The 14,241-nt window shown below is 33.2% G+C and overlaps 1 protein-coding gene and 1 long non-coding RNA gene across 3 annotated transcripts; both read left to right on the forward strand.

The window, feature by feature from the left end:
* Nucleotides 1-346: 346 nt before the first annotated feature.
* Nucleotides 347-3,664, forward strand: LOC127702500 (uncharacterized). Its single transcript, XR_007982451.1, has 2 exons — nucleotides 347-516; nucleotides 3,400-3,664. It is a non-coding gene; the product is annotated as an uncharacterized LOC127702500 (long non-coding RNA).
* A 4,924-nt stretch (nucleotides 3,665-8,588) lies between these two features.
* LOC127702490 (integrase/recombinase xerD homolog) lies at nucleotides 8,589-13,787 on the forward strand. Of its 2 annotated transcripts, none has more exons than XR_007982446.1 (2): nucleotides 8,589-12,236; nucleotides 13,617-13,787. XR_007982446.1 is itself a non-coding variant. In XM_052206702.1 (2 exons), the coding sequence occupies exons 1-2, from the start codon at nucleotides 9,235-9,237 to the stop codon at nucleotides 13,097-13,099; spliced, it is 1,446 nt and encodes a 481-aa protein (XP_052062662.1). In that variant the 5' UTR covers nucleotides 8,589-9,234; the 3' UTR covers nucleotides 13,100-13,607. The 2 variants fall into 2 exon arrangements, 1 of the variants encoding a protein (XP_052062662.1); XM_052206702.1 differs by lacking the exon at nucleotides 13,617-13,787 and having other exon boundaries at nucleotides 8,589-9,655; nucleotides 12,075-13,607.
* Nucleotides 13,788-14,241: the final 454 nt, after the last annotated feature.

Raw genomic sequence — 14,241 nt, forward strand, 5'->3', positions numbered from 1 at the left:
ATATGCGAAGGTTGTTCAATTTTGCTTAAATTTCATTTTACCTAAAATACATAGTGAAGAACTTATATTCAAAACCTGTTTAGAATTCATATTTGAAAAGTGCTAAATATTTCTCATGTTACATCAAGATGGCATTTTCTATCTCAATCTGATAATTTTATAATATAAAATAATAAAATTTATTTAGGAATATTTAGATAAGATGTGGTATAATTGCCAATTAGAAGAAATATATACACCAAGATAAGACCAAAGGGCAACAGAACTGAATAGATTGTATTACATGCAAAGTTAATGTAATAAATTATAGAAATTAATTATGTACATACATATAATATATTTTTTGTTTAATTAATTATACACATATCTCTAATGAGTTATAAAAGGACAAGTATTTTCAGGTAACATTTGCACGAGGACTTTCGAAGACTTATAGTGTGAACAGCAAATCTTTCACAATGGGGAAGTTGGCTGTTATAGTGATTCTGACTGTATTTATAGTTTACATTGTTGCAGGTATGTATACAGATTGTGCTGTAGTATTATATATATGTTTCTCTAATTCTTACACAATTTATCCTTTTCGTGACCTGTTGAATATTTTTTATTTAATCAACGTGTGGTTCGTTTGATCTCAGTTCTTCATTGGTGAAAATTCGACAATGACGTGAAATTTTCTTGCTTTCCTTTGAATTTCTTATTGTAACGTCTTGAAAAAAAGCGACCATGCCTGATGACGTCACATAGAAAGAACACATCCTTTTTGCATATCATTTGAAAGGAAGGATTGAATGTGTCTGCATATCGTATAAAAAATCATAAGAGAAGCAAATTCCACCACCAAATCTTGTTCAATACGATATTTATCCACTCTCGACAGTTTAATTTTAAATATTTAAAATTTAACTGTCTCGAGTGGATAAATATCGTATCACACTCGATACAGTAGTATAATCTCTCTCTCTTTCTCTTTCTCTCTCTCTCTCTCTCTCTCTCTCTCTCTCTCTATATATATATATATATATATATATATAATTATAATTCGTCTAAACAACAGCCCAACAATGTTAGATCTGTAAATTTCGGAAGCAAATTATTTGTTCTTCCCTTGCCGGGATTCGAATTCATGCACGAATTATATATACAGAATGTATTTTCAGCCTTGTATCACCATCACTGCTTGTGATCCGAAGGATAAAATCTGTTGTAGAGTCGTCAATGGTTTAAACGTACTTATATATATACATATATATATATATGTTAAAATATACTTTTTCACTCATTTGGTCTTTTGGAAAATGTTGTTTGTGATGTATTTAGACCCCTCTACCAAGAAATTTGTTTTGCATGCACACGTATAAAAATTGCGGTTTTTATCCAACGCAATCATAGGTTTGAACGTTGTTTTCAATTTAGACTTGTTTATATTTTTTCGTTTGGGCTTGTATTATATTTGCCTTCGGGTTTATATGATCCTATTTTGACTCTTTCAAAATTTAAGAGTCTATCCTAAATTAAGGTAAATTATATGGCCTTCCAAATACCGTTTCGATTCCTAACATCACTGAAGAGACATTAATTGTCGAAATCCGGATATGGTGTACAAATTTTTGCACCTCTTGTTTGCGGTAAACCATCTTTTCCGCAAATATTGTTTTCTGTTTGGTAATAAATTAATAATAAGATCTATTTTTTATATCTTGTGATCCGTTTATTTGGCAATCGCCAATGGCAGTCAGCAGGGTTTAGGAACATCAGTTGTTCGACCTGCTAGTCAAATGCGTTTTGTTAAAATATACTTCTTCACTCATTTGGTCTTTTGGAAAATGTTGTTTGTGCTGTATTTAGACCCCTCTACCAAGAAATTTGTTTTGCATGCACACGTATAAAAAACGTACTTATGTATATATATATATATTTACAAGTCTAAATTGAAAACAACGATCAAACCTATGATTGCGTTGGATAAAATATATTTCACACATAAAAACATTTAATGTGAGTATAAAAAATGTGGAGACGCGATAAGATGATTTTGGGAATTTAAAAAGGAGAGTTAAATCGGTGAGAATCCGATAACCAGTAAAACAGTTTTAATAATTCTTTTGGTTCAAATATACCAAGCTATTCAAAAGTATTGATGCAATACTAATTATTCATTTTATTAAAGTGTTACACATTTGTTTAAAAAAATATAAAATAATTACTATAATATGATAAACATCGCACAGAAATAAAATACAATGAATACTACTAAAGTGAATCAAAGTTGACTTATGAGACACAATACATGCCTACGGTGATGATGGACTTTGGGATTCCATGCCGATGTTTCGACATTTCTGTCGAACGCTTATACAGTTGGGTAGATGTTGTCAGTTAACAACTATTCATATTTAAAACATGTCAGTTTTATTTATCAACAAATTTTGACCGTTTTCCTATTTGTCCTTTAACATTATTTAATATGAACCTGTTGGATAATTGTATATTTAAAGTTCCTGGTTTTATAGCTACCTAAACCTCTCACTTGTATGACAGTCGCATAGAAGTTATCAACTATAGCCCTTTCCAGGAAATCATGAAGAGTAAACTATTAGAGGTTTTAAACCCCCGTTGATTTAAAGATAATATTTAGTTTAAATAAATAGATAATAAAAAGGTTTTTTTTTTCTTCCAATATACTCGTTAACAAATTCGATTACAAAACTGGAAATGTTTGTAAACTAGATTAATACATGATTTTCGATTTTTCTTCTCATCGTTACTCTACACTGCAGCGCAAACAAAGGTAAAAATACGTATTCAATCATAAATTATAAAATAAATCAGATTCAGGCTTTCGGATGTGAGTTTCTGGAAAGTCCTTTATGTCACCGTACGGTCTTCACCAATGAGAAAAACCCATACTGCATAGCAAGCCATAAAGACCCCGAACTTTCAAATTTCAAACACGTGACGGATTATATAAATGCTTTACATTATTTTCATGTTAGTGTCATATATATATATATATCCACCAAAGTTCAAATGAAGTGGATGTTAGCATTTATATGCAACCGTACGGCCTTCAACAATGAGAAAACCCAGTACCGTATAGTCGTTAAAAAAAGAACCCGACATGAAACATATGAAACAATTCAATTAACAACACGGTCTTATTTATAACAAAACAATATATGGAAAAGAAAAATGACATAAATTAACCAAGGCAATCAATGAACGACAGGCTCCGACTTGGGACAGGCAAATATGCATGTAGTATTTGTCAATGATAATTTAACAGTCATACATTTATTAATCTATTATCTTTATCTTGTAATGTAGACGAAGGTATTTATTTTACTATTTGCAAACTGCATTTCTGTTTTCTTAATCTTAATATACTTCTATGTACAGGAGGCCTTATACCCTCTGATCCAACCGATGAGCCAACCGATGCGCCAACCGATGAGCCAACCGAGGAAAACGAAAATGACGACGATACTAGTGAAACGGATAGTGAAAGCGATGAATGTGATAAAGACGATGATGAGACATCAGAACAAACTAGTGTGCAAAAGAATCAAATAAACCTGTGATAGATATACAGGTGGGATAGTGATAGTGACGAAAACACTCAAATGTTACATTTATTTTAAAAAATAAATAAAACATAACTTAATATGTATTCCTAAGTAAAACTGAACATCTATTGTCCTTGGATACATGATAGGAGTACATTTTATCCATACTTATATTTTTGACATTGCAAAGTATAAACATAAGACGTGGAAGAATTGCCAATGAGGCAAATATCTAGCAGATACAAAATGACGTTGATGTAAGCAGCTATAGCATGTATAGGTTACCGAACTGATCTTAACAATGAGCAAAACCCAAATTGTATAGTTAGCTACATGTATTACAAAAACCCGACATGACAAAACGTGAATCAATTCAAATGAGAAAATCAACTGCCTGATTTATGCACAAAACAATAAACGAAAAACAAAATAATAGACAGCATACAACTGCAACCACAGGATTCTTTAACTGTGAAGTTTTCACGATTAATTCTTGGAATGTGTTCTTATTAATAATATTTACATCTGAGAACGGATGATTATATTCTATCAGTTTTCATTGATTTTGGACTAATTTTTATTCACTGCGGTGACTATTGTATCGGTAATTTGTGTCTTTTATATATTTCATAAGTTGTTTCTGTACATAATACCGTTTGAATGACCAAAGACATTTTCAACTAGATTTTACTTTTGGTCTTGCGTTGTGCTATTACACCACTGTCTCTGGTAAGGGAAAGATTAGGCGCTCTAAAACAAGTTTAACCTCGCCACATTCTTTTTGTGTCTGTCAATAATGAGGATCCTGTAGTTTAGTGGTTGCAGTTGCATGCTGTCTTTCCTTTTGTTTTTCTTTTTGAATTGATCTCATTTTGTCATGCCGGTTAGTTTTATAGCTTACTGTACGGTATATATATAGCAATCATATCACATCTTATATTTTTACTGTCATCGTTCGAATTTGAATTTATTTTCCTGGTGCAAATTTTTTTATAAGCAAAAAAAGCTAAACAAAATACATGACGACAACAAAATTCTCGATCGGTATGTCCTTTTCAATTATTGACAGTGAACTAAGTAAAAATTTTAGGCGGTATTTTACGTAGAGTCGAGTTTCTGACGGACAATAAAAAACCTAGTACACGTAACGAGAAGGAATACACTTTTTGTTAAACACATCAATGTGAACCTCCTAGTTTCATTGATGCCTATAACTATCCCGCCGTCGTCATCGCATCGGTGGCATATTATGTACAATGTGATAAAAGACTGAATAGATATTTTCTTGCTCATGAAATGTTTTTGTAATAATAATATAATAGAAATTAGCTATGATTCAACAGCTGAACACGAGTATGGCGTCATTCAACGTCTTAGCAATTTATAATACACACACCGATCCAATCGACGATAACGCTTGCTTTCCGATACGCGTAACGCTTTTTTTCAGATTTTTGTTGACGAAGAAGCAGGAGACACGAAATGAGGATGAATGATACTTAAATCAGATGGTAAATGGTGTTCTCTCTTGTATCTCACGGAATATTTTTCTTGATAAAATGTACTGCATATAAATGTACTCCATATAAATGTTTATTCAGGTCGTAAACGGGACCACAAACGCAACACTGTAAACAATTGAATACAAGAATGTATTTTTTTTTAAATGAAACTGTTTAAAATATTTAAAATTAACTCGGGTTTCAAATCCTCTATTGACTTTCCTATCATTAATACTGTTCCGTTTCTCGAAATTCATTTAATCTTACCATAAATGCCCGTTGAAAAAGATCTTAGGAAACGCTGTCTTTCAGATTGTTTACCTTCATTCTGGGAAACGATTGCTTTCCGATTTTCAGGAAACGACTTCTTTCAGATGGAACTATTTGCTGGTCATTGAAACACATGCAGATTATAAAATTTGTTTTTGTTTTCGATTTTTTAATTTTTAACACACTACGACACAGCAGAGCTAACAAGTCTAATTTGCGCCTGGCTTAATCGGCAATGGGATATTTCACTCTAATAAAATGCATAGTAAAGATTAAAATGTTCAAATCGGCACCCATTACGTTTAGGTTATTTATTTTTTTATCATACTTTGTGTATGATAATTTCTCTTGGTAGAAAAATAAAATCTACAACACAAACCAAATTTTATATGAAACACAAAAATAAAGCAATAAAACAAAATCCCCAAAATAACCTCAAACAAAAACAAATTATAAAAACAAGTCATGTGTTCCAAAAGGGTAAATAATTTCTGGTACTTGTGTGTTTAAAATACTACATTTTAATGATAACTTTTTAAAGAAAGAAAAAACACAACACAATAAACGGGAAAATATAGAACTATGACTACATCCACAAAAGAGTACATGAAAAATATATTAAACATAACAACACCCGCAAAAGATTAATGGATTAATACATCAAATAATTGTTATCTGACCAAAGCTCTGAAAAAAAATCAACCTGTAATGGTTCAATCACAGTATCACGGCCCAATGTGTGTACTTGCGTATTTTATGAAGAGATTACCTAGTATTTATAAACCATGGGATATAATTCAGAAATTTTATCAGATTTTAGCAAATTTTGGGTATCTATACCAAAAACATATAAGAAGGTTAACAACAACCACAATCATGCTAAAAGAAAAGATAGGTATTGTCCTTTGGACATATTTTGGTATGCGACGTTATTCGATGCAAAACATCTCAGTGAAGGGGGAACTTACTATCAACGAGTAGTAAATCACTATTTCTAGCTCCATGATATATGTTGAGGTCGAAAAAATCATATGAAAATATGACACCCCTATCATATAGGTTTGAAGCCCTCACTCGCTTTAGATAACACAGCTGTGTCAGTAGTCTTGAAACATTACGTAATGAAAAGATTTTCTACAATGAAACATGTTAAGAAAGTTAAGTAAATGTGGATGAGAGTTTTAAAACTTGGATATATATGTTTGGCTGTAAAGTCTGTTTTACAAGACAACGCATTTCTGTTGTAAACGAAATCACATTCAGTTATCATTGTAAGAAACAATAAATCATGAATATCTGTATATTTGTTTTGTTTCGTCAACTTCAATTTCATTCAAGAAAATTGATACTTCATTATTTGTTTTAATATTGTAGCAACCTACCTTTCTACCCTCTCTGTAATTTTCTTGTACAAAATCGGAAAGTAAGGATTTCCGGAATCGAAAAGCAACCGTTACCGTCGATTTAATCGGAAAGCAAGCGTTCTGAATATACGCCGTGTAATATGTAATTTGATTCAATCTTATTTCATTAAGAAATAAATTCGTATATTACTTTTTGCGTTTAAACTTCCTAGAGACTATGTTTTTGCTTTTGGTAAGGATTAGAAAAAACAGTGTTGTTGGACTGATGAGGCGATAGTATGTAAAGGCAGTACATTCTCCGTCATTAGTGAGATGTCATTTTGCATGGCGACTTAATGCAAATATATAAATAAGAAGATGTGGTATGAGTGCCAATGAGACAACTATCCATCCAAGTCACAATGTGTAAAAAGTAAACAATTATAGGTCAAAGTACGGCCTTCAACAAGGAGGTTTGGCTCACATCGAACAGCAAGCTAAATGACTAGTGTAAAAAAATTCGAACAGGAAAACCAACGGTATTATCTATATAAAAAACGATAAACGAGAAACACTTATGAACCACATCAACAAACGAAAACCACTGAACATCAGGTTCCTGACTAAGAACAGGTGCAAACATGTGCAAGCTTATGGTCAGGACTAGAATAAACAGTGTTGTTGGACTGGTGAGGCGATATTATTTAAAGGCAGTACATTCTTCGTCATTTGTGAGATGTCGTTTTGCATGGCGACTTTAGGCATGTTAGGCAAATATGTATGTTTGGATTTCTGTATTATGTGAATTACATGGAATCAAACACAATCATCCCAGAAATATTGAATTAAATCATGTCCTGCAGCACCAAATCAAGACTAAATCATGTCCTGCAGCACCAAATCATTACAAAATCATCTTAGAAACATTGAACTAAATCATGTCCTGCAGCACCAAATCAAGACAAAATCATGTCCTGCAACACCAAAGCAAGACAAAATCACGTATTAATACTAAATGTTCTCGATATGACGATGTCACAACCTATGCAGACCAACTATTAATCCAAAACCCTATTTATGATATTAGTGATCAACTATTTTAAAATATTATGGCAAAATGCGGTGAATATGATATGAACACACTATTTCCGTGTGCTATTTAAGTTTTCAGAGTCTTCTAAGGCCAGTATGTTTATAATGCTATAATTTGTAAGAGCTGAAAATATGATGGATTGATTAATTGGTGTTTAACGCCACTTTCAACACTATTGTGCTATTTCGTGTCGGTCAGTTTTTATTGGTGGAGGAAGCCGGAGTGCCCGGAGAGAACCACCGACCTTCGGTAGGAAAACTGACAATCCTAGTCAATTAAGATTGGAGTCGAGTGCACCTGCGCCGTCTGAAAATATGAGCAGTTGTTTATCGTTATATTTAAAGATACTGATCTAAATCATAATTGTGTCAACAATTCTGAAGCTTGACATGAAATAACATTATTATTAACGATACCAATTTTACTGCACCAGATGTGAATTCCGACAATATTAACATTAACGGTACACCAGAGTGGACAATGAATGTTTCATTAGTGATGCTCGAGGTCCAAAATATTAAAAAAAAAAAACAAACAAACAAACATACACATACGTTGAAGAGCTTATCTAACCAAAAAAATACCTAAATATGCCGGACAAGAAATCAAATTTTCCCTGAGTGAAATATATTCTTGATTTAAAATGGTTCCAAATTTTATAACAGCAAATTCAAATGAAACAATATGTTCATGCCTGTAGCGAAGGATCGCCTACTGGGCTGATGATACCATGATGAAACTAGACTTGGTTCGTCAAAAGGGCATGGTCTATTTGATAAACTGTTTGAAACCTTGAATTGTTCGAAATACAAATGTATTTATAAAGGTTACTCGGGAACACGTGTATTTGTTTACTTTTAACACGTGTGTTTAAATCAAAACATGTTTATGTTTAATTTGATTGGACCATCAGTAAGTTATTACCGGTTTAAGTTATATCAATCATGATAACTTCATGCTAGAATTTTAGCGCTAAAATTATAATAAGATATCTAGAATTGTCATTCGAGGTTCGCCTATCCGACAGAAAGGTTCGTTTTTTCTTAAATCGCCACTTAGTAAAATGTCCGAATCTTCTCCACGTCTGGAATTGAATGAAGACATACTACTCGAAGGAGATAATAGTTTACCGCCACCTAATATTCATAAAGCAGCTGATAAGTCGTCTGATTTGGTAGATACTGTAGAGCTTTTTAAGACAATTTTAGACAGCAAGTTAGGTGAGTTGAAATCTGAACTCATACAAGAACAAGATTGCCTTAAGAGAAAAATTAAGGAGGACGTCACTCTAAAATTTAAGGGGGAAGGAAACAGAATTCAGTACACCTTTAACGAGGAATTATTAGACACTGTTAATAAACTTTCAAAATTCATCCCTAACTCCAATACTCAAGCCTATAGATTAGTTCTTGACATAACTGATAAGATCAAAAGCCGTAATAAGAAAATACGCACAGCTGATGCTTCCCCTGCTGGTTGGGGAACCGTTAGGGAATACGAATCCAATGCCGTGGCTTCAGATTCTGAAGATGAGAGAAAGATACGACAAGCTGAGACCAGAGCTATCCGTACCTCCAAGGAGAAGTCAAAATCTCGCCAGCAACCTTACCCAAAAAAACCGCCTCGTCAACAACCTGCGGAATCTTATGGTAACCCTGCTTACGCTCAGCATTATCAACGTAATCAGCAACAGCCCTTTCGTGGGAGCTTCGCAAGGCGTGAGCCTTGCTCAATCGACACGTGCCACTACTGCAAGCAACAAGGCCACTGGAGAAAAAACTGTCCTCTTCTCGCCAGTCTCAGGTCATCCAACAGCAACTCCACAACCTACCAGAAGTAGTAAAGTAGGGCCTGAACGTCACTCTCCAGTCATTGTGAATGATAAGTATTTAGACACTATTAATGACCAATTTTCTACATGTTTTGTTGATAACGATTATATAGAATCTTTTTTAGATCAAGTTCAATATTTTGAAAATTGTCAGTCATATGATAAATTTAAAGGGGTGAAAGGTAGATTAGCTTGTCATGTAAAGTATTGGGAAAATATAGGTGCTTGTCCTTTTGTGCTTGATACAATAAAAAATGGTTATGTTATTCCATTTATAGATACACCTTTTAAAATGTACCACAGAAATAATAGATCAGCACGGCAGAATACTGAATTTGTCACAAAGTCAATTGAAGATTTAGTTCAAATAGGTTGCGTAATTAAAGTGCCTTTTCAACCATATGTGGTAAATCCATTGAGTGTTGCTACTCAAAAGTCTGGTAAGAAACGACTTATTTTAGATATGAGTCAATTGAATAAACACATAAAGCGCGAAAAAATAATATTTGAGGATTGGAAGTTAGCTATACAATATTTTGACAAAGATATGTATCTGTTTAAGTTTGATTTAAAATCTGGTTATTTTCACTTAGACATATGCTCACAGCAACAGACTTTCTTAGGTTTTCAGTGGGAAGGTCAATTTTATTGCTATACTGTTTTAGCTTTCGGAATTACTACCGGTCCGTACATTTTTACTAAATGTTTGAGGCCACTAGTAAAATTTTGGCGTGGAAACGGTATAAAAGTTGTTTTGTATTTAGATGATGGATTTGGCATGAGTCCAGATGAAAATACATGTAATGAGCAATCGTCCTTCGTAAAAAGGTCTTTGATTGATGCTGGTTTCCTTATTAACGAGGAGAAGTCTGTTTTTAAACCTGTTACCGAGTTAGAATGGTTGGGAATAGTTTGGAACTCGAAAGAATACAAATTATCTATTACTCAACGTCGAGTTGACGATTTGATTTTCTCATTGAATGTAATTTTGGCTAAATTTCCCTATGTTACAGCTAGATCTTTAGCTCAGGTTGTAGGTAGAATTATTTCTATGACTCCCGTAATCGGAAATGTGGCTAGAATTATGTCAAAGTTCTGTTACATGGAAATTGAAAGTAGAATTGGGTGGGATATTCCCATTACAGGGTACAAACCCGTCGAGGTTTTATCAGAGTTAAAGTTCTGGTTAGAAAATGTCACCATGATTAACTATCGTAATTTATGTCATTACAGTAAATCTTCTGTTGTCATATACTCAGATGCTAGTAATATTGCCGCTGGTGCATACACCGTTGAATTAGAAAATAAGATTTTCCATAAGATGTGGACATGTAGTGAAACGGTACAAAGCTCCACATGGAGAGAGCTGAAAGCTATAGAGTTGGCCCTTTTTTCTTTTAAGAATAGTTTCACAGGAAAAACTATAAAGTGGTTTACTGACAATCAAAATTGTGTCAAAATTGTTAATTCGGGAAGTATGAAAGAAAATCTTCATGTTATAGCAAAATCTATTTTTTCATTTTGCATTCAAAAAGGAATATCAATTGACATTCAATGGATTCCCAGAAAAGAAAATGAAAAGGCTGATTATATCAGCAAAATGGTTGATTTCGAGGACTGGGGAGTCACACATATATTTTTCAATTTTTTAAATGATATGTGGGGTCCTTATTCGATTGACAGGTTTGCAAGTGTCGAAAATAGAAAAGTTATGAGATTTAACTCCTTATTTTGGCAACCTGATTCTGAAGCAGTTGATGCATTTTCTCAAGTTTGGACCAATGAAAATAATTGGCTAGTTCCACCAATTAATCTTGTGATACGATCGATTAAACACATTATAGCTTGTAAAGCTCGAGGCACGTTAGTTGTGCCTAAGTGGATTTCTGCTGCATTCTGGCCTTTGATATTCGATAAACATCTGATTTATCAAGATTACGTAAAAGATGTTATTGTGTTTAAAAATACTGATGGTATTTATAAGCAAGGTTCGAATAAGAATACGATATTCGGAATTGAACCGTTTGGTTCGCCAGTTTTGGCTGTTTTGCTAGATGCATCTTAGACATGGCCCTAATATATATAGATATATTTTAGCAGGCATGGTCTGTTTGTGACATGGCCCTAATATATATATAGATATATTGTAGCAGTCATGGTCTGTTTGTGACATGGCCCTAGTATATGTATATTGTAGCAGGCATGGGTGTTTATGTTGACATGGCCCTAGTATCGGTAATGATATTGTAGCAGGCTTGGTTTTTTATTTGACATGGCCCTAGTATCTATAATGATATTTTAGCAGGCATGGTAATTTGTTTTACAGTTTATGGCCCTAGTATCTATAAAGATATTGTAGCTGGCGTTGAAATATTTGAATATATATTATATTTTACTGTGTATAGAAATCTGAAATATGCTAATAATTCGTCCTCTGTATATGTATATAAAATGTTATTGCAATTTTACGTTTTTCAGATATTTTTTCAGTAGGACATTGGTCAGACTTTAATTCACAAGTTGCCTCTAATAATGATCTCAGCAGTTTGTTCAAACAGTTACCAGAATTCCTTCTTTCGTCCAAGGCTGCGAGTACTCAGAAGAAATATAGATATGCCTTCAATTCATGGTGTAAGTGGACTAGTCAATATTCTTTTTCACCATTGCCAGCATCTCATTTACATATTTCTTTATATTTAATTCATTTGTCTGAAACTGCAAAATCGGTTTCAAAATTAAATGATGCTTTTTACGCCATAAAATGGGCACATAAATTAGCTGGCGTTGCTGATCCCAGTGAAAATAATCTAGTTGCATCTGTTCTTGAAGGGGCTCATAGAAAAATAGGTCATTCAGTTGTCAAAAAAGAACCTATCACACCGCATATTTTGAAAAATATTGTATGTAAATATGCTAATAATACTTGTAATTTAAAAGATGTAAGAATAGCATGTATGTGTTTATTAGCCTATGCTGGCTTTTTAAGATTCTCCGAGTTAGCTAACTTGAGAAGGTCTGATATACAGTTTTCCCCTACTTACCTTACACTTCATTTAGTCAAGAGTAAAACTGATGTATATAGGGAAGGGAAAGATGTTGTCATTTCAAAAACAGGGAATATTACATGCCCGGTAGATGTACTTCAGCGTTATCTAAAGTTAGCTAACATTCCTGAAGAATCGAATGATTTTATTTTTAGATCTATTTGTTATTGTAAATCTTTGAATATATACAAACTTAGAAAGAGTAGTCATATTTCTTACACCAGAGCCAGAGAGTTATTGTTATCTGCACTTGACAGTTTAGGTCTTGATAAAAAACAGTTTGGCTTACATAGTTTGAGGTCAGGAGGAGCTACTGCCGCGGCAGAAGCTGGAATAGATGACCGGTTGTTTAAGAAACACGGGAGATGGAAAAGTGATAAAGCCAAAGATGGTTATGTTAAAGAGAGTATACTCAACAGATTGTCAGTATCTAAGAATTTAGGATTGTAATTTATATTGTTTGTCCCCCCTTTTTCTTCATGTCCCTTTCTTTATCAATCGAAGCTTTCTGTGCTGTCGGGGCGAGCTGATAACCAAAAACTGTGTTGAGTTTTTACTTTGTAAATGCTTTATGTTCGTTTGAAGTATTGAATAAGAACATAAATGTATTTATAAAGGTTACTCGGGAACACGTGTATTTGTTTACTTTTAACACGTGTGTTTAAATCAAAACATGTTTATGTTTAATTTGATTGGACCATCAGTAAGTTATTACCGGTTTAAGTTATATCAATCATGATAACTTCATGCTAGAATTTTAGCGCTAAAATTATAATAAGATATCTAGAATTGTCATTCGAGGTTCGCCTATCCGACAGAAAGGTTCGTTTTCCCACCCACCCACCCCTTTTATTAAGACTTCATAGGAATGTGAATCAGTATGTTATGTAGAAAATAGTTGATAAAATACATGTATGTAAATCGAAATGATTTTTTCTTCAACTTATAGAACATTTTTCTATTGTAGATTGTGTTTATATGTGATGGCAGCGGTCGATGACAGCAAATTGGACATTTGTTTATTGTTTATAATAAAAATAAGCTTTCTGTGCTGTCGGGGCGAGCTGATAACCAAAAACTGTGTTGAGTTTTTACTTTGTAAATGCTTTATGTTCGTTTGAAGTATTGAATAAGAACATAAAGGATTTTCTTCCCCAGGAATAGACTAACAACTACCTGTATTTGGAAAATCTTTTGGAATTTTTGGTCCTCAATGCTCTTCAACTTCATACTTTATTTTGCCTTTTTTTATTCGAGCGTCATATGAACAACACGATGGGTGCCAAATGTGAAGCAGGATCTGCTTACCCTTCTTGAGCACATTACTGAGATCAATCCAAGTTTTTGGCCGGTTCGTGTTGCTCAGTCTTTAGTTTTCTCTGTTGAGTTTTGTATACTGTTGTTTGTCTTTTTGGTCATTTTCTTTTATCACCATGGCGATTTCAGTTCATAAGATTTTTGATTTATGAATTTAAATGTCCCATTGGTATATTTTGCTCCTCCTTCACTGATGAGTCTTTGGTTTTTAAAACGCTCGTCTGACTTACAAATGTTTGAGCCTGGTATTTTAAATGAATTTATTAGCACTGCAT

This window comes from Mytilus californianus, unplaced genomic scaffold (assembly GCF_021869535.1).
Source record: "Mytilus californianus isolate M0D057914Y unplaced genomic scaffold, xbMytCali1.0.p SCAF_5, whole genome shotgun sequence".
In the NCBI taxonomy this organism is placed as follows: domain Eukaryota; kingdom Metazoa; phylum Mollusca; class Bivalvia; order Mytilida; family Mytilidae; genus Mytilus; species Mytilus californianus.